This window comes from Engystomops pustulosus, chromosome 8 (genome assembly GCF_040894005.1).
Source record: "Engystomops pustulosus chromosome 8, aEngPut4.maternal, whole genome shotgun sequence".
Classification (NCBI taxonomy): Eukaryota; Metazoa; Chordata; class Amphibia; order Anura; family Leptodactylidae; genus Engystomops; species Engystomops pustulosus.
This window is the reverse complement of record NC_092418.1, coordinates 37,991,902-38,015,559: the sequence shown is the minus strand read 5'-3', so window position 1 is coordinate 38,015,559 and position 23,658 is coordinate 37,991,902. Positions and strand designations below refer to the sequence as shown.

Here is a 23,658-nt window from a genome sequence, read left to right as displayed (position 1 = left end):
ACATTTAAACAAAACTACTGTATATATAAATGAACATAACTGAGGAGTAAGAACAAAGGTGATAAAACAGGAAAATCTAGTGGAGGGGAATTTGTAGCGGATACAGAAAGCAGATCTAAGATTTGTGAGCCATTTTACAGCAGTTTTCTTCTCACAAGGTGTCAGCTATTCCACATGACAAGAAATCTATCATTAAACAATAAGTCAGTAAATCAGAAGCTCTGGCCATAGCGGTTATAAAATGTTATATAGTGTTTTATACCATGTAATTTTTAGAATTGATAGTAGAAAGTATGGCCATGTTAAAGGAAATCTACCATCAATATCAAACAAGGATAAACCAGGGACACCCATAGGTCCAGGCACCGTGACTGTGGTAATCTTCCTATATTTGGTGTCCATGGCCTCCTTCCTTCTAAAATCAACATTTAAAATTATGCTGATAAGCTTGAAAGGCTACGGGTGCAGGTCCCAGAACCCCTCTGTGTTGCAGATTCACAGGCTGTTACACTATTTCCCCCCTCTCCCCACCCCACCTCTCACTGGAGCAGAGGACGTTTCAGCACACAGTGGGTGAGAGGGGGTGCTAAATGCACACTGTAACAGCCTGTGAAGATACAGCACAAAGGGGTTCTAGGAACTGCCCCAGGAGCCCTAAAGCTAATTAGCTTAATTTTAAAAGTTGATTTTAGAAGGCTGGAGGACATAGATAACAAATATAAGAAGATTACCACAGTCATAGTGTCCCTGGTATATATCATGCTTGATTTTGATGGCAGATTTCCTTTAAGCAACAGTAATCATAGCTAAAGGGAATTTACCAGATTTACCTCATTAAACTAAATCACCCTCAGAAAGGGTATGAAATGTCCTTTCTAGCATTCCTACTGATACTGGAAAACGGGTGAGATTTTACATCTTCCCTTATATGAAAATGAGCAGAGAAGAGTCAAATTTTGTCCGAGTTGAGTCCCTTCAGCTAAAGGGTGGCCTTGTAAGACAAGGAAACAAGTCCTGTGTGCTCTGATGAGGCCACTCAAGTGATGAATCTGGTCCCGTGATATAGCAGTTCAGCATGTTCTCTTTCCTGGTTTATTTTCTTTAGTAGAAGAAAGCTTGGCTAACCGCATAAGGATGGGTAGGACATTTCTATCCAGTTCTGTAATGATATAACTGTGCAGGTTGGGGACCTATTCTCCTTTATTTAATCTATTTAGTCTATTTCTCATGGTCTGCGCCCGGAATGTCTGAGTAAACCAGCCTTTCCTGTTTAGAACCCAGAGAGAACGCTGCCAGCCCCCTGTCATGGGTGCCAGAGCCTCGTCACCAACACCCAAGATATCCTCAGTATTAATGCTGGACACGTGCAGATCACAAATTATACTGACAATTGTTTTTAATGGAAACTACAGATTTGACCATATTTTCATCCAGGCATTAGTTTTTATTGTTTTAAACAATTTTTTTGCTGTTTAAAAACAGCCTTGATATAAAACACATCCTAATAAAAATAATAGTACATAGAAGCCTCAGTATAAACATCAATCAATCCATCTTACAGACTAAATATATTCTATTTTCCAATATGGGCTGTGAGGCATACAAAACGTGTGTGTATGTATATATGTATGTAAAAAATATATATAAATGTATAAAATATATACATCTCAAAAAATAATAAGTAACACATGTAACAGTGAATACCTATTGTATACAGGCCCTAGGTGTTGGCTCTTACCAGTTACAATGCTGGAAGTAAGCAGGGCCTATAGTTGCCCCTACTGTTTGTCCACCTGTAGCCACATCTGTATGATCATGACACAGTCTTGTAGAATTACTGAAAAGAACAGGTGTTGCTCTGCTGCTGACCTACTCCATCTACAGCTGGATGTCAAGGTGGGGATTAGCAATCTTTGAGACACTCCTGCTCCAGCCAGTTATCTCACATCCCTACTCAAGTCTTCTGAGTAGTGTTGTACCACCAGAAACCAGCGGGCTCTTGTATGTCTAAAAATGGACTCCAGAGGTACAGTTTAAGACAACCTCATTAAGATGCCACTAAAGTCTATCTTCTGGTGGATGATGAAGGAAAATTTAAAGCACAAATTTGAAGGAACAAATTTGAAGTACAATAGGGCTTATCTACCGAGGGTCCCGGGACCGCATCTCCGTCAGGTTTTCCGCCGTTTTTCGGGGATAGGGATTTAGAAGGGGATTGTGTCGCATGTGATCGAATTTTGGTGCATCGGCGCAGGCTTTAATGTGACAGAAAGGGGGGCATCGGACGAGCCGACTAAGCGATCACACAGAGCGCTAGATTTTACTTTAAAATTGTGTTGCAAGATCAAGCGCTTACATGCACCAGGAAGAAGATGGCGAACCCCGGCGGACCTAAGCGGGGAAGCGACACATACATGATATCGGGCGCACAATCTAAGTGAATCGTGGCACAGTGCATTCTTGTCACACACTCCAGATCGGGGACCACGCTGGATCGGGTAAGTAAATGTGCCCCTGTGTGTCGCAAGAAAACAAATCTCAAAATTTGCAAAATTGGCCTGTGTTCTTGAGGACAAAAAAAAAAGAATTTCTTTTAAAAGCTCCCCAACAGCTGGAAGCATGAACATCCTAAGACAAGCCCATGCATGGCTCCCAACCGTTATCCACATCCATTAGCTTTATCCAACCACATCCAAAACCGGCTTAATTATGTTAGGCTAAGACTATTGGAAATTATTGGGCTGCAAGTAGTCATGTGCCATTGACAGGAGCCACCAACACTGAACCAACTGAGAGGAGAGAAGAACAGGCTCTTCAGTTGGACAATAATTTTTTAACCCCACAAACCCCTTCATGGATGGTCTTCATGACCTGTTTCTCATTATGAAACTTTTACTTGAGCTTCAATAACCTATTTCAGAAGACTTTATGAAGTTTTTAGTTTCCACAAGCAGGCGCAGTATCTGTTTTTCTGCCAATCTTATGACAAAGAATTCAGAACCTCAAGTTTCAGCCGCCACTTACATAAATTACATTAACAACCAGGATAAAGTGAACTATATTCCGTCAGCGTCTTCATCACCATATATTTCCCCGGAGAAGCTTCTAAGTTGACGTTAATTGGGCATGAGAATTAAAAATATTGTTTTATTCCTACACTGCTTAAAAAAAAATGCTTACTTCTTAGTCTGGTGTCCTTGTAAGGGAACGGAGGTGTAAGGCTGGAGGATCATGCACGTTCCTCATGATACATACCAATTTTATTAGGGCTTGGAGTTTTGGCCCCAGATTATTCAAAAATGACAAAGTGAACAGGAAATTAATATTTTGGGCTGCATGTTTTTAATTAGGACAATGTCCAGTGATGACAGGGATGTTCTCTAATCCCAATAGTCAACGTTATGTGAAAATTTGGTCCATCCAAGGAGGTTTTATATTATGTTCAAGGCCTATTATTTAGATGGTCTTGATTATTTGTTCTTTCTTGACCTGGGACAGCCCAAAAAATGAGACCAATAAAAGAAAAATTTGCGTTGCCCAGGGTCATAAAACAGTCTTTTTCTTAGAATCCACATCTCTCTTATCCAAGGACTTGGTACAATATGCACATATCAATAAAACACAGCTGCACTACCACCACCAAGAAGACCGCATGCTCCATGGTGCCAAAAATGATGTTGGTGCAATTCAATAACAGTTTGATGTCTTTGCGTCCAGAACGTCTCTCACCTGCGGTTTTTAAATAGGGAAACAGATCAGGCAGGGTGGATTTTTCCTATTCAATCCTACTGCTTTCTGTATAAATGAACACCACAAAAATGTCTGATGGTTATCATCATAGGTGTGGATTCAGTAACGCAAACCACCAATTCCGACTCCACAGAATCGGTTATCCCCTACCTCCTATTTTTAAAAGCTAAAATTAAACTTTAGCAGGTTCCTTTCAGCCCAATATTCACCTGGTGGTCAGCAAGAGGGGGGTTAAGCTTAGCTCTGTCCAACTGCAAAATAGGAGACAGGCGGCTCCTGCTGCCAGTTGTCTTACAGCCTGAGGACTCATTCTCATGGCCGTGTGCTCACCAAGACCAGCACAGGGCTGGGAGGAGGTGGTAGGAGAGGTAAGTGCTCTTCACCCCTCCTCCCACAGTAGGCAGACAAGTGGCCTGATTAGGTGACAGGGTGCCGTGTGCTCACAGCACCATCAATGGGAGCCATAGAAATGTGTAGGGGCCGTGATCTGGTCCCAAACCCTTCGAACAGAGCACGCCCCACATTATGGCCAAGTTGAGTGCATGCTGACAATGAGACAAAACAGGACAAAAAGTCAAATTTGTATATTTTCTTTTTTTTTGTATGTTCCTTCACTAGGATGAAAAAAATTTGGAAAAAAAAGAAGAAAAAACTATTCTTACATACGTAAATCTCTACATTGGGGTTCTCAAAGTACAGGCTAGACTCTTGGCTGTTAAAGGATTCTTACATATCAACTAGTTTTCATTAAAGTTGAAATCAAAATTTGTCATCTAATGTTACAATACCATAGCAATAAAAACCAGGATAAGACAGGAATGCAGAATATAAACTAAAAGAACTAAAGATCACATTTTCCATGTGTCCAGCTCACCAAAACTAGCATTTTTACTTTTGATCTTGATAACTTCCAGTGATGGCACAGATTGCACAGATTGGACTCTCTCTCCTGCCCTGTTAGTTACACAGCTGTGATTGTTAACCATTTCTTCTCTCTCCCTGGCTGCAGTATGCTATAGTAATATCTTCAAAAATCAAACAGAGTGAGGCGATAATCCTCCCATCCCAGAGCTGTTTAATCAAACACAGGGAGATTATTTATTTATTTACAAACTTAGCAGACTTGGTAAATAAAGTACCGTATTTTTTGGACTATAAGGTGCAAAAATCCTTTGATTTTCTCAGAACTCAAAAGGTGCGCCTCATAGTCCAGTGCGTCCTATTTATGAACCGTACTTACAGACAACAGCTGCCTTGAACTGTGCACAGGTCTGACACCTGCTGGTCACTCATCCAAGTTAGGAAAACTCCACGTGATAGGGTTAAAAACAAAGTGGCAATTATTGAAGGGGCAGTCCACTTTCAGCAAATAATGGATTTTGTTTGTGTAATGAAAATGTATACAATTTTTCAATATTCCTTTCTGTATCAATTCCTCTAGGTCTCTGTGTGTTGTCACTCAGCTTCATTGTTTCATATTCCTGTGGATAAAGAAAAAAAAAAAAAAAAAAAAAAACAGTCCATGGTCATGTGATGTCACACAGGTACATTGCTCATTAGTATCACATAAAATAACCAGAGCTGTGTGAACTAATGAGCCGTGCACCTGTGTGACATCACATGACCAGGGATTGGTTTCTATTCACAGGAAGAAAACACTGAAGCTTCCTGGAAAATGACAGCAAGCAGAGATCTAGAAAACAGTAAGGAATTGATACATAAAGTATATTGGAAAATTGTTTTCATTACACAAACCAATTATTTACTATGTAATCCTCACCCTTGCAATTTAATTTGCTGTTTGTTATCAAGAAACAGAATTATAAAAAAAAACAAAAAAAAAAAAAACACTTTTTTCAGGTCTTGGAACTATTATTACCAATCTATAGAAGTATAAAATGAAACACAAAGTAAATTGAGAACGGAAGACTACAAGTACAGAACTTTCTACATCCCAAAATATTTATGTATCAAATAGATTTCCTCTGAAATGCAGCTATACCATAGACATAATCCCCCTATTAGAGAGATACTCTGTGTGACGTCATCAGCTGCAATCCTTCACGGTCGTATCACAACAATCCCAGAAATAATCACCACAAGATTTTCTGCCTAGTCAACAAACGCATCCTATGACACATGGGAAATAGTGCGGGAAGATGCTCTTAGTGTTTGATTACATAAAAGTTTTGTGTTCATCCTGTTTTTATTATCCTGTTTATTAGCTGTTCTTACATACTGTATATCCCTGCAATATAAAAGGGTCACTACAAGTTTTCCCATTAGCAAAAAAATAGGCGATAACCTGGAATCATTGGGTGTCTAAGTTTTGGGACCCCCACAGATCACAAGAAAGGGGGTCTTTTGTATGCCAAATGAATAAAGAAACTGGGAACCCCACTATTTAGCAAGTTTTCAGCGACTTGTAGTGACCAGACAACCCCTTTAAGCCAACAGAAGAAAACCCTGCATGGCTGGAAGTGCATCTACATCACTGTGTGAGGGAAAAGGTTGGACTTTAGTTATCAACAATTCATCAAAATAAAATAATTTATTACAATTTACACTTTATTTTAAAGGATGCAAAAAGTTTGGGGTTGATGGAGATGCAGAAATGTCCTCTTTAAAAGGGGTTTTTCACTATCCGCATATAATTAGCATTGTTTGTGTACTGAAAAGTTATACAATTTTCCAATATACCTTCTGTATCAATTCCACACAGTTTTATTTATCCCCCATGTGCGGTCATGTAACAGGAAGCTTTATTGTTTACTTCCTGTGGATAAAAACAGTGTCATGTGACGTCACACAGGTGCACAGCTCATTATAACACACACACGGCTCTGATTACGGTCTGTTACATATGATGAGCTGTGCACCTGTGTGATGTCACATGACCAGGGACTTTTTTTTTTATCCACAAGATGGAAACAATAAAGCTTCTTAGAATAACAAATAGCAAAGATTGAAAAAATGTAGAGGAATTGATACAGAAAATATATTGGAAACTGGATATTTTTTCCTTACACAGATAAGCAAGGAATTGCTGAAAACCCTTTAAATGAAATCTACCATTAAATCTACCATTAATCTAACATCAGATTGATTGTAGACTACTAGAACTCACATATATGTTTTAAATCCTGTCGTTGGATCTATTAATTCACTCCCCTTCTCCAGGCAGGCAACAGTTGCTAGGGGCAGTGAATAAGTTAATACACAGCAAAGCCTAAGGGGCTCCGATGACACCCCCAGAGCCCCTCTTGGCTCATTTTTATCAAAATTAGGCCATTCCAAAAAATTACATTAACAAATCCTTCGAGAATATTGAAAATGCTCATGCGAGTGCTAGTAGTCTACCATTGGTGAATCTGATGGTAGATTTCCTTAAAGGTCTTGAGCCTTAGGTAGGTCATTCTACATTTACACTTATTCACCTATTTATTGATTTTATTTGCCTACCCATATATCTACCCACTCACTGGTATGTGTTTGAAAATATTATATATATATATATATATATATATATATATATATATATATATATATATATATATATGTGTGTATGTATGTATGTATATACTAATACTATCACTATTTACATTATACCAAATGACACTATTTATTTATCAATGTAATAATTCATTATTTGTCTATTCTTATGTATTTGGGTATTCCTGATGGATTTCCCGACTTTTTAACACCTGCTGTTCACTAACATCTACTAATTTTTTCAAATATTTTTCTTTTTCTTTTTATCATTTCTACAGTCCCTGTTGCTTTTGATCTGATGAAGACACCAATACGGTGTTGAAACGCATTGTCGCGATATCCATTTAACAAAACTTTTATTCCAATATTGTCTCCAATCTGGATATAGCGAGTCTCTTAATCCACCCCGTAATTTTTCACTTTGCTTTCACTCTATTCTTACCTATTACATCCTTACATTTTATTCCTTATGTTACCCACTACATATTTTTCTGCATTCATGAATGATGAATTCTGTGTCATTGATAAAGTGCTTATAATAACAGAATATTACTAAAGTGTTCCAGCAGCCAGGGTTCTGAAGAACCAAGAAGAATGAGCTGAAGGGAGAGACACCTAATTTATCAAAAATTGCATTTATTTTGCAGTTTGTGCTCCTGTTTAGCAAACTTACAGTACTGTGAGTGAATTTCAATAGACCTAAAAATACAGAAATTTTAACAAGGGCCACAACAATAGCTTTATTCATCATCAGGGACAAATCAGACTGTATCGTGAGCCAATATAAGAAGGTTATGAATCATCAGCACATAATAGGTATTTATACAACTCACCATTTTTTCTTTCCTTAAGAGGAGGCAAATGCTGGACAGACTGCAAGGACAATTCCTCAAAATCATGGGCAACGGCTTCACTTTGTGGGCTCGGAGCCAGGTGGGCTAGAGAGCTAGCTTCATCCTCTGGGGCCTGTCGATGGTCCATGATAACACAAGAAGAAGGAAGAGGAGGAAAAATAGACTTCACGTTTTGCAGGACAAAACTGTAAAAGAAGAAAATGTAGGTAAAGAGATGGGAAGTTACAAGCAACAAAAAGTCTCTTAAGTCAATGTTGGAGCAACAAAGCCTCATATCTACACCTGTTTTTATATGTAAACTTCTGCAACCCCCAATGTAAGGTCAGCTTAATGTTTCCATGGTGGCCCCACCACCCCCGGACCCTCGGGTTTAGGGGGGCACAAGATGTGAGAGATAGGCCCATGCAACCTCAAACATGGCACAACACAGACCCTGTTACCAGATTCTCATTAGACACAAGCCCAGTGTGTAACTGGATTATATTGGGCCAGAAAATAGCTCAGGTAGTGTACAGCATTAGACCAGGAGAGAGATAAAAGCAACCCAGGCCACTAGACAAACAATATACACAAAACGGAAATATATACACAATGTTCAGTCATGCAAATACACATAATACAACAACTCTTAGCAGGTCTGGTGTTACGACTCATGGGAAACAAGTGGGGCAAGCAAGTATAGCATTCTTATAGCACAATGATCAGTGTGATCTAGCCCAGAATAGAACAAAGACCCAGATGCATCACTTTAACAACTTTGTTGGGCACTGCCAGCCTGCCTGCCCTTGGAGGGTCCTAGTCTCCCCTACCCTTGTTAAAGTACTTGAAACTTCCTAAAACTACAAGACATCAGAACTCCTCAAAGGAAGGTACAATACTAATGACATTGGATTCAGCTGGGCCCCCAGCATGTTAGGAGACCGAGCATGGTTTTCATAATACTATGTTTCTCTTAGGAGTTCTGCGTATCTCCCCAACCCAGTGTCCTAGGACATACTGGGACCCTGGTGGGCGTTTGTCCCGCTCCCCCGATCTCAGAAACATAACAGATACTCTCTTATAAAATTATGTATAGCAAAGTTCCTTTGAAGTAGGGCGTCTGTGCGTCTTATTAATCTCTGCTTCCAGCAAGTCTGCTGATTGTGAGAAATTTCCTACTCCGAGCCTTTTAGGCCAGACCACCTGCCGGGCTAGATGTCTTCAGCAAGATGGCAAATAAGACCATATTTCTTGACCTGACATGATGTTATTTTCTCATATTCTCCACAGCGTGGAGCGCTGTGCCTTGTTGACCGAAAAAAGAGACCCTTTTTTGTTCCAATTTGTGATGTTTTCAGGCTTCTGTATATATAATATACTGCAAACAATGTGATATAGAAGCCCTGGAGAAATTTTTGTGTGTGTTGTTAAGAAGCATGGCTGTGAAATATCGGTTTATGGTATATTTCTAGATTGTAGTTTCTCCGAGTACACTGGGGACATGCGCTCACACTGCTTTACTCTTAGCTCTCTGCATTAAGCTGCTCCCCAGAATATATACTCTGAGAGGCATCTGTAGTTTTTAAAGGAAATTTACCATTTGATTTCATGCATTATGAACCAAACATGCCTTGAGAATACTGTAGCTACACTGATGCAGAAACATATCTTGTTTAATCCCTGAGCTGAGTAGTTTTGCTGAAAATTTTTTTTATTAAGGACCTTGGGAAAGCTGGATTGTATCAGCCTGCTGTAGATAAACACATCACACTGGGCTTCCAGAACTGTCCAGAAAGGCCTAATCAACCTGAGCTGGATGACTCATACACAGCAGCAGGGGGATAGTGCAGCCGTTGATTACTTCTGCCTGTCAGGCACAACACAGTGATTACATCATTCTCTAGAGCAGTGCATACTTAATGTAAGAGGAGAAGCACCAAGTCAGTCACAGAAGCAACAGAGCGTCATTATCATAATGTTATCATTGTTTTGTTTTCAGCAAAACCACTCAGTTCAGGGATTAAACAAGATGAGTTTCTGCATCAGTGTAGCTACAGCATTCTCAAGGTATGTGTGGTTCATAATGCATGAAATCAAATGGTAGATTTCCTTTAACCTGAAAGCTGCTACAGCTTTTACTCAGAGCAGAGGGAAGGAGCTGGGGAGATGCTAAATGCAGAGAACTACAAACACAACAGTATGAAGACATTTTCAAAGTTTCACTGCTATAAAACACACACACAAAATGTATGACAAAGCAGCTTCCTGGGGCCACAGTCTAACACTACCCGAAGTATTTGCGCTGATATCTTCTTCTGCGTGTTATTGTTATACTACAAGAGAAATAGATGTGAATAATACACCCAGGTCTTCAATATCCCAGCATTAAATAGAGTAAGTGCGCACATGCCTTACAGAACTCTAGAGCGGCTTCAATGCTCCGCAGCACAGATGTTCTGATGACTTTAATGAGATTATAATTTAAGCAGTTTAATTGCAGAATATTAAGGGAATGACTTAAGGAGGACACTGAAAAAAGAATGAAAAAAAGTATAAATCATGAAAACATAAAATTTGTTTAATCCAGGACCAGGTTTGGAAAATAGTGGAGGAGTAGCACCTGTCCATAGATTGGGGAACATGTATCACTCCTATTGCATTCTTTTTCTTTTTTGGTTGTGCGACTTTTTGCAGTTTGCAACTTTTAAGGCGCAGACTCAAGCAACGTACTAAAGTTAGCTGCCTCGAGGATTTAATGCAGAAGCCGGATTTATTTATTGTAGCCCAGGTGTTTGTTCAACTTGTGAGACAGGCGCAAGAATGGTACAATTTCAGAGCCCCAAAAAAGTCTCAAAACAGAGCATGCTAGACCCAAACTTACTTGCGCCGCTACTATTTGGGACTAAAAAGTTGCAAAAGTAATACTAAACCGGCAACTCATCACATGTATCACAAAAGGGAAAAATGTGAGAGACATTGTAAGGATGAAGTAGGCCGAAAAAGGAAACCGGAACAAGTGGCAGCTGAAAAACTGTGATACATGTACTCCATTGACTCTCCAAAAGGAGCATAGCAAGTCGCTCTGGTCACGATGGAGTTAAAGAGTGCAGCAAAAAGAGTAGCGGTGGAAATAAAGAGCCAAATCTACAAATTCTTTGAAAAAAAAATACAAAAAAACATTATCTACAAACATTTGAAGAGAGGAGAAGTATTTCCTCTCCAGTAGACGTGCACACAGTAAGCTACTTAGGAATTCCTGCGGTGTAGGAGGCAGCCATGCAGCAGACAATTAATACTCTCCTTTGACGTATTATTTTCTACCCTGGCACAAGTGCTTTGATTAGAGGCTTTTATGAACGGTGCTGTGATCAAACCTACGCAGCGCACCACTAACTCCCATAGGACCTGGCACTAACTAGATTTTGGAAAGTAGGGCCAATCCGTGAACCCAGGGCAAGTCATCACACATCTGGCTTAATTGTTATCATTAGGAAAATGACAGCGATCAGAATGTGTACACAACGAAAAACTACTGGCACTCACAGCACAAGGACTGGTAACGTGTTAACCAAGCCAGAAAAACTGTGTTTTTACCATAAAATTATTAATAAAATCAATAGTGCAGATGATAATAGTAAACTTTATTATAGAAATCTGTTCTTGTGTCTATTTTACCAGGCAGAATTGTACACCACGCACACTTACACGCTAGTGTATGTCCCCTGAAATAGGATCTGTTCTTCTAAATCTTAAAATTGTGCAAATGAGCCTCAGGGGCTCCTGTCTGCATCACAGAAACTACTGCTTTCTCCATAGTCTTCTAGTTATCCACATCTCTGTTCGTTGTTACTGACCGCCATCTCCTCCCCTCCCCAACCAGAGCGCCTGTGACATCATAAATAGCAGCATAAATAGCAGACAACAGACATCAGTGATGAAGAGGCTCATTTAAATAACTGAAAAACATGATTTTCTCCAAACAAGGTCATTAGAAGACAAAGGAAGAATGGATCTTGTTTCAGGGGTAACACACCAGCATGTAAGTGTGCATGGTGTACAATTCTGCATCCATGTGGTAGATTTCCTTTAAAGATGCTAATTATTCATCTTGTCCCCGCGTTCCATGCTGCTAATTTTAAGTATTTTTCCAAGCGATTGGGATTGGGATGAAGAGGAGCTTAGATTTTGTTTAACTTACTGGCAGCTTTCCTTTATTCAGTGATGTCACCCCTGTTCCCCCTCCCCTCTCCTCCCCCTGCTCATGTCTGTGTGAAATGTATAGTAAAGCATGGCTAGTGTGTGCTGCATCTGCTGACATTCTCTCCCTCCTAATACACATGTGTGAGACAGGCATCAGCTACACAAGTACCTGAAATGTTCTGCTATAACATGGCTGCATCCTGGAGCAGTTGAAAACACACAGGCTGAAGGGCGAGCCAGCACCCGCAGTGTCACACCATTATACAGGCTGTGAGTCATGTGTATAGGAGTATCTCATACACATACAGGCCACAGAGGTCTCCAGCACCAGGAAGTACATACAATAGCCAGCACCAGGAGTATCACATCAGTATACAGGCTGTCAGTCAAGCACTGGGGGTGTGGCTGTGCCTCCCACTCATGAATAAGCTGGACTGCTGAATATGATAATGATTCATTGGTCTTCACTCAGGTCATTTGCATACAGCTTTTGTACCTGAATGTTTAAGTTTACAGGCATGTAGAGGGACAATGAACTTATAAGGGCAATGCTTTTTAATGGCAGTTTATGAAAATATATTTAGGTTTGAGGGTTAATTTGCCTGACGGGTTCTCTTTAATCTTTAGATTGCTTTTTTTTTTATCTTTATGCCGTGTATACGGAATCAGATACACACTGCTCACAACAGGAGAAATAAGGTGCCGAAAAAAAAGGCAAGAGAGCCACCATTTTTTATATTTTTAAACTTCTTTTAGACCACCCAACGTTAATTATGGAGGGGAACACAAGGAAGTCAGCGTTGACTGTGCTGATCTCATCGGTTTGACCTTTACCTTTAGATGATAGGATTCACAGCATCCATGGTAACGAAGGATTTGATGTAAAATCTAATAAAACAGCAACTTTATACAATACAAGACGATTGCAAATGATAGCATGTTCACGTTTCATACAGAGACTAAAAATACAAATATGCGTTTCTGCATTGTTTCTATGGATAATAAAAATCAAGAAAAAAAATAAAATTATATATATTAATATCTATACCGTTTTGATATTTTTTATCCAAAAATTGACTTTACATTTATAATTCTGTTGTGTATGTTAAAAAAGTTTTTTTTAATTTCTTTAACAACTTTTTGTGGATGTAGTACTAAACAACCCATGGAGACAAGCAGCTCGGACTTGGACTACAAAGGGGAAAGTGTATACAATATGCACAACACTGTTTACATGCTGGACGGTATCTTGTGGTCTGTTCCACGAGCCACCGATGAAAGATACGTAGTCAAGTCAAAACTACAACCCCCCCCCCCCTCTCCAGCTTTACTAAATAGGTTACCATGTGTGCAGTGAATAAATGCCAACATAAATACAAGCAGTTTCTATAGCTCTCAGGCATGTATGTCTTGTGTTTCGTAAGGAAATCTGAGGAAACGTACAAAATGTTCTTCTCTGATGTAGCACGCGAGAACAAAAAGCTGGTGCCATAGTATCCGCACCCCCCCCCCCTCCTGTATTGTGAACACACACCGCTCATTCCAAGCTAATCTGCTAGAAGGGCTTGGAGGACGGCTCATATTAATATACCAACAAGCGTGCCCGCAGAGAGCAGTGCCCATGATGCAATACACCATTTTCCATAATATCCAAGTACTCTCAAAGGAAGACAGATACTCAAGTAGCTCAGCATTCGGTACAGGAGTACAGGCAGTCCCCGGGTTACGTACAAGATAGGGTCTGGAGGTTTGTTCTTAAGTTGAATTTGTATGTAAGTCGAAACTGTATATTTTATAATGGAAGTTCTAGACAATTTTTTTTCTTTTGCCCCAGTGACAATTGGAGTTTCAAAATTTTTGGTGTAATTGGACCGAGAATTATCAATAAAGCTTCATTACAGACACCTTACAGCTGATCATTGCAGTCTGGGACTATAGTAAAGCATCCAGAGAGCTTCACCAGAGGTCACAGTGGGCAGAGGGGTCCGTCTGTAACTATGGGTTGTCTGTAAGTCGGGTGTCCTTAAGTAGGGGACCGCCTGTAGTATCATTGAGAACTTCAGCTGGCTGGTGTTCTTGATACAAGAGCGAGCTTGAGGATTAGGACAAGGCAGTAAAGTAAATGTGTGTTTAGTGAACAATGAGGATCCATAAATCTATAGAAACAATGCAAATACATATAGTAACACTCCTTAAAGTGTTTTTTTCTAGGACAAACATATTGATAGCCTATTGATGATCTGGTCAAGGCGGATACAAACAGATGGAGTACAAAGAGTTGGTCAAACAAGAGCATATTAAAGTCTAAGGTGCAGGTATCCAGGACTTTAGACTGTATTTACAGTGAATAGCTTTTGTCTCATATATTCTATCAGGCTATATGCTCTGATATCGCTCTGCAAAAATGAGTAACCGCGACGTGTGCTCATTAGTTTAATTACTGACATTTAAATGGGCTTTAACCATTAGATTTATAGCGTTTAATGAGTTTAATTTAATATATGACAATCTCAACGAGCTAAAACTAATTGTATTCTATTACATATAATCTCAAGAGCCTACCCAGCCGTCAGAAAAGATGATGTCCTTGCACTGGTTTTATTAAGATGGACTTCAGATTTAATGAAGCTATATGGGGACCAAGATCTGTCAGATGAAGGGTGATCGTACAGGAGATAAAACTTTCTTGTGGAGGCCAAGGATCAGGCATGCTAGGAGCAATATTTCCCACTGTATAACTACGCTGCTGAAAGGAAAGTCTGGCAGGTTATTTTTATTTATTTATAGAAAAGAAACATCGGTCCCTACTTCCTGATGCACAGGAAATGAGCTCTCATCCAATCACTGACAGCGTTGACCTTCTTCAGCTTGTGTTTGGCTGTAGGACAAGGTACGGAAGCAGCGCTCAGGGGACATGGAAAGCATCAGAAAGCAGTCATTAGATTGGATGTGGAATATTGTTTATTTGCGCTTTATGCCACTAAATTGGGATAGACAGAGAAGAATAGTGCTCTGGCACTACACAATTCAGCAGTAAACAAAAAAAACAAAAAAAAATGTTCTTCTCTATTGATATAGGAAGAAAACTTACACCTATTGCGTGGGAGATTTATCATAAGCCGGCGCTCGTGTGTATAATAGCAGCCACGTCAACCCCTGTCCCACTGAATACATCAAGAGGATTAGGACTCTTGATTTATCTGACGGGCGGCCGTAAGTTTTTTTAGAAAGTGTGGAGTCAGGAATGCCCCGTTTCGGGCCACTCCGCCGGCGGCCACACCTTCCATGCACACATGGTGTGGGGGTGGCCTAGATGCAAATATAATCACAATTTCTTTCAGTGCCCCAAAAAAATTGCAATTATTTCAGAGAAAGTGGCTTATAAGCGCTGATAAATCGCCCCGTGTGTCAGGAAACACATACAAAATATACATATACAAAATAGATGGACACGTTTCCACAAATCTGTCTTTTCCAATGGTCAGCTGACCATTCATGTGCACGACTCAGAGGTATAATGTTAAAATATGAAACCAGCTGGAATTGGGATAGAGCTTTATTTTTAGCATTTAAAAAAAAATTAAAAATTGAGCCAGGTTGATACAATCCAAATAATTTCTATTTATACTGTAATATGCTGCAACAAAGCAAAATTCTAAAACTGTATTCAGAGTGACTTATTTTTTGATGATGTGACCAACATAATCAGAACAAAGCCCCAGCCAAATCACTTTTTATATCTCCAGTAGTGTCTCTGATAAAGGACACATTTTTATAGTAATAAAAAATTCTTTAACATTTGCACCGATTTTGGTAATCTTTTTAGTTTTTAACGTATCCCATAATATATAAAGTATATAAATATACTTTGACATAGAATTTTATGTCACCCCTTATGATAAGTTTGGCAAGCATCCGTTATTCACGTGACTTTTTAAAACAAAACAAAAAAAAAGTCATGCAGCAATCATCAGAAAAACATGTGTATAGCGGATACTTGCCAAACTGAACATAATGGGGCACACTTACTAAGGGTTGTTCACTGCACTTTTGTCGGACTGTCCACCTTCTTCTAGGCTAAAACGGCTTGCACAGGTATTTAAGAAGTGTCTGCGCTGCGATTGTGTCGCACGTAACCCTTTTGTGGTGTTGCTGCACAGGCCTCCATGCGCCACAAATTAGGGGGCGTGCCATCGGACAGTCCGACTGATTCGGACTGAGCGCCATATTTAACTTTCAAATTGTTTTGCACGCCCTATATTAAAGATGCACCACAAAATAGATGGTGAACTCTGTTGGGCGAGTGCGCAGAAGAGTCAGATTCATGATTTCTGGCGCACAATCTTAGTGAGTCGCTGCATGTCGCATTACAGACGGACAATGCATTTTTAGTGGCTTCGTAAGTGAATGTGCCCCAATGGAAGACATAAAATTTACAGTGATGTCAATGGAATTTCTAATTGATACGTTAAACCTTAATCTTTACGGAGGCTGGAGGTTTTAACGGTAGTATGACCTTAGCCGTGGACTCCTCCACATGGCACCAGCTATTTGTTATAAATTTGTTATTCCCCTTTTTACTGTAAATATCTCAGACACCAATGAGATCACATTTCAACATTTCATTCCATCAACACAGAACTAATTTCAGAAGAAAGTGCATTCAGTAGACATTTGCTTCCCCGAAACCCACCCTATAGCATTCTCATTCTTTAAATATTTTATAATCCAATGCCTGGTCATCTGTGATTCTGGGCAGCTGGCCACTGCTCAAGACTGGCATATGTTTCTCAGAAGAAGAAAAATATAACAGAACATTTGGCAAGACCCTGGCTTTGGAGCGTTTCCTTCCCCAGGACAAACTTTCAAACAATATTTTGGAAAGAAGTGATTTCTGCTCTGTTCCTTTCTTATCTAAATAAAAAAGGAACAATGCAATAAGTCATGGCTAACACATAGGAATGACGTGTATATAGGTCAGAGTAGATCAAGCAACCCCGATACTCCCTCTTTTACCAGTGTCTGATGACCCAGCTCTTAGGTCACAAATGCATGGACATACTCCCTCTACTGGTGCCATTGTGGAGCTTCTTCTTAAAGGGTCAAAAAAACACAGGAAAGGGCGTATCCGGACTGAAAGCCGAAACCCAGGGAAGTTATGGGTTGGGAGAGAGAAATAATTTTTTTGCATGTAACTAAATTCATTTTCAATGGTAACTAACAAAATTTGCGTAATTCAGTTAAACAACTGACCCCAAGAAACATTCGAAAATAAAATTGGCAAATAAGATGTCCATAGTTGAATAAGGAAAACTTGTGCCTCAGTGCTAGCTTGAAAGGCAGCTCCCTAACGTCAATGCATGACTTACAAGACGCCTTGTGATGTGGGATAATCGCCAAACCCGTATTTCTTTTTCCTAAATAAATCAGAATTGTAACAGCACTGTATCCATGATTTTGCATCTCATCAGCACAATATAGAGAATTGGTTTGTCATGGTATGGTAAGGTTCCAAAGAGACACCAGTCCAACGTATAATATTAAACAAATTTTTCCCATAATCTGTGATATTTTTGTTTTCAAGAAAGGCATACAGGCTCCTCTTAATCATGTACATAGTCCATAGTCTCGCTGCTCTTACAGTAAAGAATCCCTGCCTATAGTGATGGTAGATCCGCCTATCCACTAGGCGTAGAGTTTGGCCTTTGTCTCTGGCGATGGTGGAACCGCCTCTGTCCTGGGTCAGATAATGCCCCCTCTTGTCCTGGTACTAGATCCCTGTACTTCAGGTCTAGGCCGAAGATGCAGGTCAGGGAGGAAACGAAACTCCCTACAGGCAACAATGTACAGGCAGTCCCTGGGTTACATACAAGATAGGTTCTATAGGTTCATTCTTAAGGTTCTATAGGTTCATTCTTAAGGTTCTATAAGTTCATTCTTAAGTTGAATCATAGTAACCCCCAGTCATATTTTTTTTGGTCTCTGAAATAATTGGATTCTAAAAATGTTGGATTGTCATAAGAACCAGGATAAGCAATAAAGCTTCACTACAGACACCTTTAATAACTGTTATAGCTGTGTATTGTGGCCTGTGGCTAAAGTACAGTAAATAACCAACATCCAGAGGTCCGTTTGTAACTAGGGGTCATCTGTAAAGTTGGATGTTCTTAAGTAGGGGACCGCCTGTAATATGTTTTATCAGCGCAAAGTGCTCTGTAGTCCATTACTGTCCTCCTTCCTTCCCAATATTCAATAACATTCTTATAAATCATGTAGGGCTACATTCACATTGACGTGTGCCTGCTGTACCTTAGTTTGGCGGGCACACGTCGGCACGTGCTCACTCCCCCCGCCCCTCTCCATAGAGAAACATGGGCCACGGCGCCTTATTCTAGGGAAAGAGAGGACATGTACTATCTTTCCCCGGCTACAGAACGGTACCACTCCCATACGGCGCCGTGTGCCCATAGCTGTCGATGGGGGATGTATATATGCCGTATATATGTCGGACGAATATACATCCCCCATACGGCAGTGTAAATGCAGCCTTACTGTAGTTCCCATCAGTTTATACTCTTATATTTACACTGTATTGATGATATATTGTATTATTGGTCTATGTCTGTACATTATATAAATCGTTCAGATAACTCTGGTGGCTTCCATAACATTTTTCTCCATTGGGCTGCGTTGGCATCCTTCATCCAGATATGCTGTGCCAGCCGATCTAAGCTCTTCAATATGAACACTGGCTCTGGGGTGGACCTGGTGCCAGCTCTGATCACAGAGGTCTGCCAACTGCTGGGCACTGCTCTGCCAACACCAGAGATTCACTAGTCTAATCGCTTATAATTTACTGACATTGGGGTCATTTCTGAAAGACAACTATAAAGATTTGATAACCAGAAATGAAAAATGTACACAATACAAGGTAGAGGATATTTTCATGATAGACCTTATGGTTTATGCCTCATGCACTACGATGCTTTATCCACGGGTGTTGTGTGGAGGTGTAATAGGTCATGAATAACCTGATACATGTCTATGATGTTGGCAGAGGACATCTATTTGTTGTTATGAAGGCTTCCAGAGGGAGAAGTCAGCAAAAAAACAAACAAAAAAAAAAAAAAACAGAAAATGTGCAAAAAAAAATGTGACGCATGAGTCTTCTCAGAAATCCTTCACATGAAGCTATATACACTCACCGGCCACTTTATTAGGTACACCTGTCCAACTGCTCGTTAACAATTTCTAATCAGCCAATCACATGGCGGCAACTCTGTCTTGACCATGTCTACATACACAATCTCCTGCAGTTCAAACCGAGCATCAGTATGGGGAAGAAAGGTGATTTGAGGCCTTTGAACGTGGCATGGTTGTTGGTGCCAGAAGGGCTGGTCTGAGTATTTCAGAAACTGCTGATCTACTGGGATTTTCACGCACAACCATCTCTAGGGTTTACAGAGAATGGTCCGAAAAAGAAAAAAACATCCAGTGAGCGGCACTTCTGGGGGCGGAAATGCCTTGTTGATGCCAGAGGTCAGAGGAGAATGGGCAGACTGGTTCGAGCTGATAGAAAGGCAACAGTGGCTCAAATCGCCACCCGTTACAACCAAGGTAGGCAGAAGAGCATCTCTGAACGCACAGTACGTCGAACTTTGAGGCAGATGGGCTACAGCAGCAGAAGACCACACCGGGTGCCACTCCTTTCAGCTAAGAACAGGAAACTGAGGCTACAATTTGAACAAGCTCATCGAAATTGGACAGTAGAAGATTGGAAAAACGTTGCCTGTTCTGATGAGTCTTGATTTCTGCTGCGACATTCGGATGGTAGGGTCAGAATTTGGCATCACCAACGTGAAAGCATGGATCCATCCTGCCTTGTATCAACGGTTCAGGCTGGTGGTGGTGGTGTCATGGTGTGGGGAATATTTTCTTGGCACTCTTTGGGCCCCTTGGTACCAATTGAGCATCGTTGCAACGCCACAGCCTACCTGAGTATTGTTGCTGACCATGTCCATCCCTACATGACCACAATGTACCCAACATCTGATGGCTACTTTCAGCAGGATAATGCGCCATGTCATAAAGCTGGAATCATCTCAGACTGGTTTCTTGAACATGACAATGAGTTCACTGTACTCAAATGGCCTCCACAGTCACCAGATCTCAATCCAATAGAGCATCTTTGGGATGTGGTGGAACGGGAGATTCACATCATGGATGTGCAGCCGACAAATCTGCGGCAACTGTGTGATGCCATCATGTCAATATGGACCAAAATCTCTGAGGAATGCTTACAGCACCTTGTTGAATCTATGCAATGAAGAATTGAGGCAGTTCTAAAGGCAAAAGGGGGTCCAACCCGTTACTAGCATGGTGTACCTAATAAAGTGGCCGGTGAGTGTACAAACTTAATGAAATCTACTTCTTTAAGCAAAACTTATTTTTCAGAAGAATTTGCTGTGCTCAGAGCCGTTAAATAGATTCCTGCCAATGCGTCTTCTATAAGCACCCACACAGCCCTTTACACACAATCTGAAGGTTACCATAACTACACTTTTCTATTAGATAAAAAAAAAAAATCTTATGACTGGTTCGTAGATTGAGCTAAAATCACATTGCAACAGTTCACTGAACACATTGCTCTGCATCCGGAATCATAAACATCAGTTTCACTGAATTTCACCTTCTATCTATCTGATCAACATCTTGCAAAACTTTTTTTCCCCATTTAGTTTTGGACCATATTTTACTCTCTCATAAAGAACACAATTGTTTTTCTTCTCCTTAAAATTACCACCACAAGGAAAACTTGTGTAAAATCACCATTTCCTCCGCTACTGAAGTGTTTGTGGGTCCCGCTTTTGTTGTGTAATGGGCAATCATTGACTATACCTCAAGGACACCTAGTGCTTCATGAACCTAAGGTTGGACATTGCCCTAGAGTTGAAGACTGTATGAATAAAACTAACCACCATTAACCACCATTAGTTTTATTCATACAGTCTTCAACTCTAGGGCAATGTCCAACCTTAGGTTCATGAAGCACTAGGTGTCCTTGAGGTATAGTCAACGATTGCCCATTACACAACAAAAGCGGGACCCACAAACACTTCAGTAGCGGAGGAAATGGTGATTTTACACAAGTTTTCCTTGTGGTGGTAATTTTAAGGAGAAGAAAAACAATTGTCTTCTTTCTGAGAGAGTAAAATATGGTCCAAAACGAAATAGGAAAAAAAGTTTTGCAAGATGTTGATCATACATTAGACAAACATAAGCAAAACTCACTACTTGACCAGCATAAGTCAAGAATTTTATATGAATGGGGGTTTCCCGATTCTCAGCTGATGGTAGATGTCAAGGGAAGAAGTATCAGAAATTCTGAAGTTCAACATGCTTCAACGGGGATAAGCCACCCCCAAAGGTCTTGGTCTACCAAGAACACAAACACACCACAAGCCACAAGGAAGCGCTGTAAATGGAGAAAGTGTTTGGCAAATGTAGACAATGAACTATAATACATATAATCCCATTCAATGTGGATAAAGGAATACATAGCACAGTAGAAGAGTTCTCCTAAGGTGAGAAAGGACTAGGACCAAGAAAGAGGAATCCCAAAAATATTTTATATGAAACTACAGCCCAACCAGCGTCCAATCAATAACAGGTAGAGAACACAACTCAAAACGAGAACTAGACTAGAATAAAATGTAATACAGGCAGTGCCAGAGGTACATACAAGATGGGTTCATTCGATCTGTTCTTAAGTTGAATTTGTATGCAAGTCAAAACTGTATATTTTATAATTGTAGCTCCAGACAAAATATTATTTTGCCCCAGTGACAATCGGATTTTCAGAGTTATGAGCTGTCACGAGAACAAGGATTATATAAAAAAAACTTAATTACAGACATATATAATCTTCATTTAAGATGAATATATATATAAACAATATAAACTTCATTACAGCTGATCATTGCCCCCTGGGAATATTGTAAAGCATCCAGAGACCTTCACTAGGGGTCTTCTGTAAGTTGGGTGTCCTTAAGTACCTGTAAAAAGATTTGGTTAGCAAAGTAGTTACCGTATATACTTGTGTATAAGCCGAGTTTTTCAGCACAAAAAATGCGCTGAAAAACGTCCCCTCGGCTTATACACGAGTCAATATATTTAAAAAAAAAAATTTAAAAAATAATAAACTTATATACTCACCCTCCGGTGGCCCCGACCTGCAGCGCTGCTCCCCCGATGTCCGCGCGGGTCCTCTTCTGGCTTCCGTGCCCGTCTTCTTTCTTCTCTAACTTCGTGCTGGGCGCCGCCATGTTTTTCTCCCAGGCGGCACCTAGTATTACGTCAGCAGCGGCGCGTCATAGTAGGCGCCATCCGGGGGAGAACAATGGCGGCGCCCAGCACGAAGTTAGAGAAGAAAGAAGACGGGCGCGATAGCCAGAAGAGGACCCGCGCGGACATCGGGGGAGCAGCGCTGCAGGTCGGGGCCACCGGAGGGTGAGTATATAAGTTGTTTTTTTTTTGTTTTTTTTTAAATGCTGGGCAGGCTGCATACTACTAGGGGCAGTGCTGTATACTACTGGAGGCGGTGCTGTACACTACTGGGGGCAAGCTGGCTACATACTGGGGGGGGGGTCTGTGAGGAATGCATTTCCCACCCTCGGCTTATACTCGGGTCAATAGGTTTTCCCAGTTTTTTTATGGTAAAATTAGGGGTCTCGGCTTATACTCGGGTCGGCTTATACTAGAGTATATACGGCAACATTGCTTTGTAAGCATTACACCGGGGTTCTCAGCATCAGCAGGGAAAAAAGATGGGCATTTCATCAGTTTTTTTTTTTTTTAGCAGAATCTATTGTCTTCCGGGATCCACATCCGTGAACATAATAGGACACGTTTCATAATTTGATCAATAGATCACTGAAAATATAAGCCGATGGGAAAACCCCAAAGGTATCCGTGGAAATCACGGAACCACTGACGTGAAAAACAAAGCCAATGTGAAGGAGCCCTTACATTCTAACTAGGGCATTCAAGATTTAGATGGAAGTAGTAAAATTACCCTAAACAAGCCATTTTTGGTCAAAGTTATGAGCCTAAGATAACATATAAATGATCAGTTGTCCAACTGCTTCTTAGCAAATTTCTGTGATCGTATTTGCCAAACATAATGGGGTGGGGGTTAAATCCCGAAAAAGCCTCCTTCAATAATGTTCCATTAGCCACCAGTTGGGCCCAAGAAAATACATTTTATTTCTTCATAAGTTTCCGTCTTTGAATCAGATAATGGGACTAGATTGCAGATAATCAGGGAAAACTTGAGGATGGGGAAACCCAAACAAGGGGGATGGGGTCACCCCATTCAGTAAAT

General features: G+C 40.4%; 1 protein-coding gene across 1 annotated transcript in view; it reads right to left on the bottom strand.

Annotated features, from left to right (window-relative positions):
* MRTFB (myocardin related transcription factor B) overlaps positions 1-23,658 on the bottom strand; it is a 195,135-nt gene that overhangs the window by 91,645 nt on the left and 79,832 nt on the right. Inside the window, exon 3 of the mRNA XM_072122644.1 lies at positions 8,076-8,281. Coding sequence (XP_071978745.1) covers positions 8,076-8,281 — 206 coding nt within the window. The remainder of the gene's footprint in view (positions 1-8,075; positions 8,282-23,658) is intronic.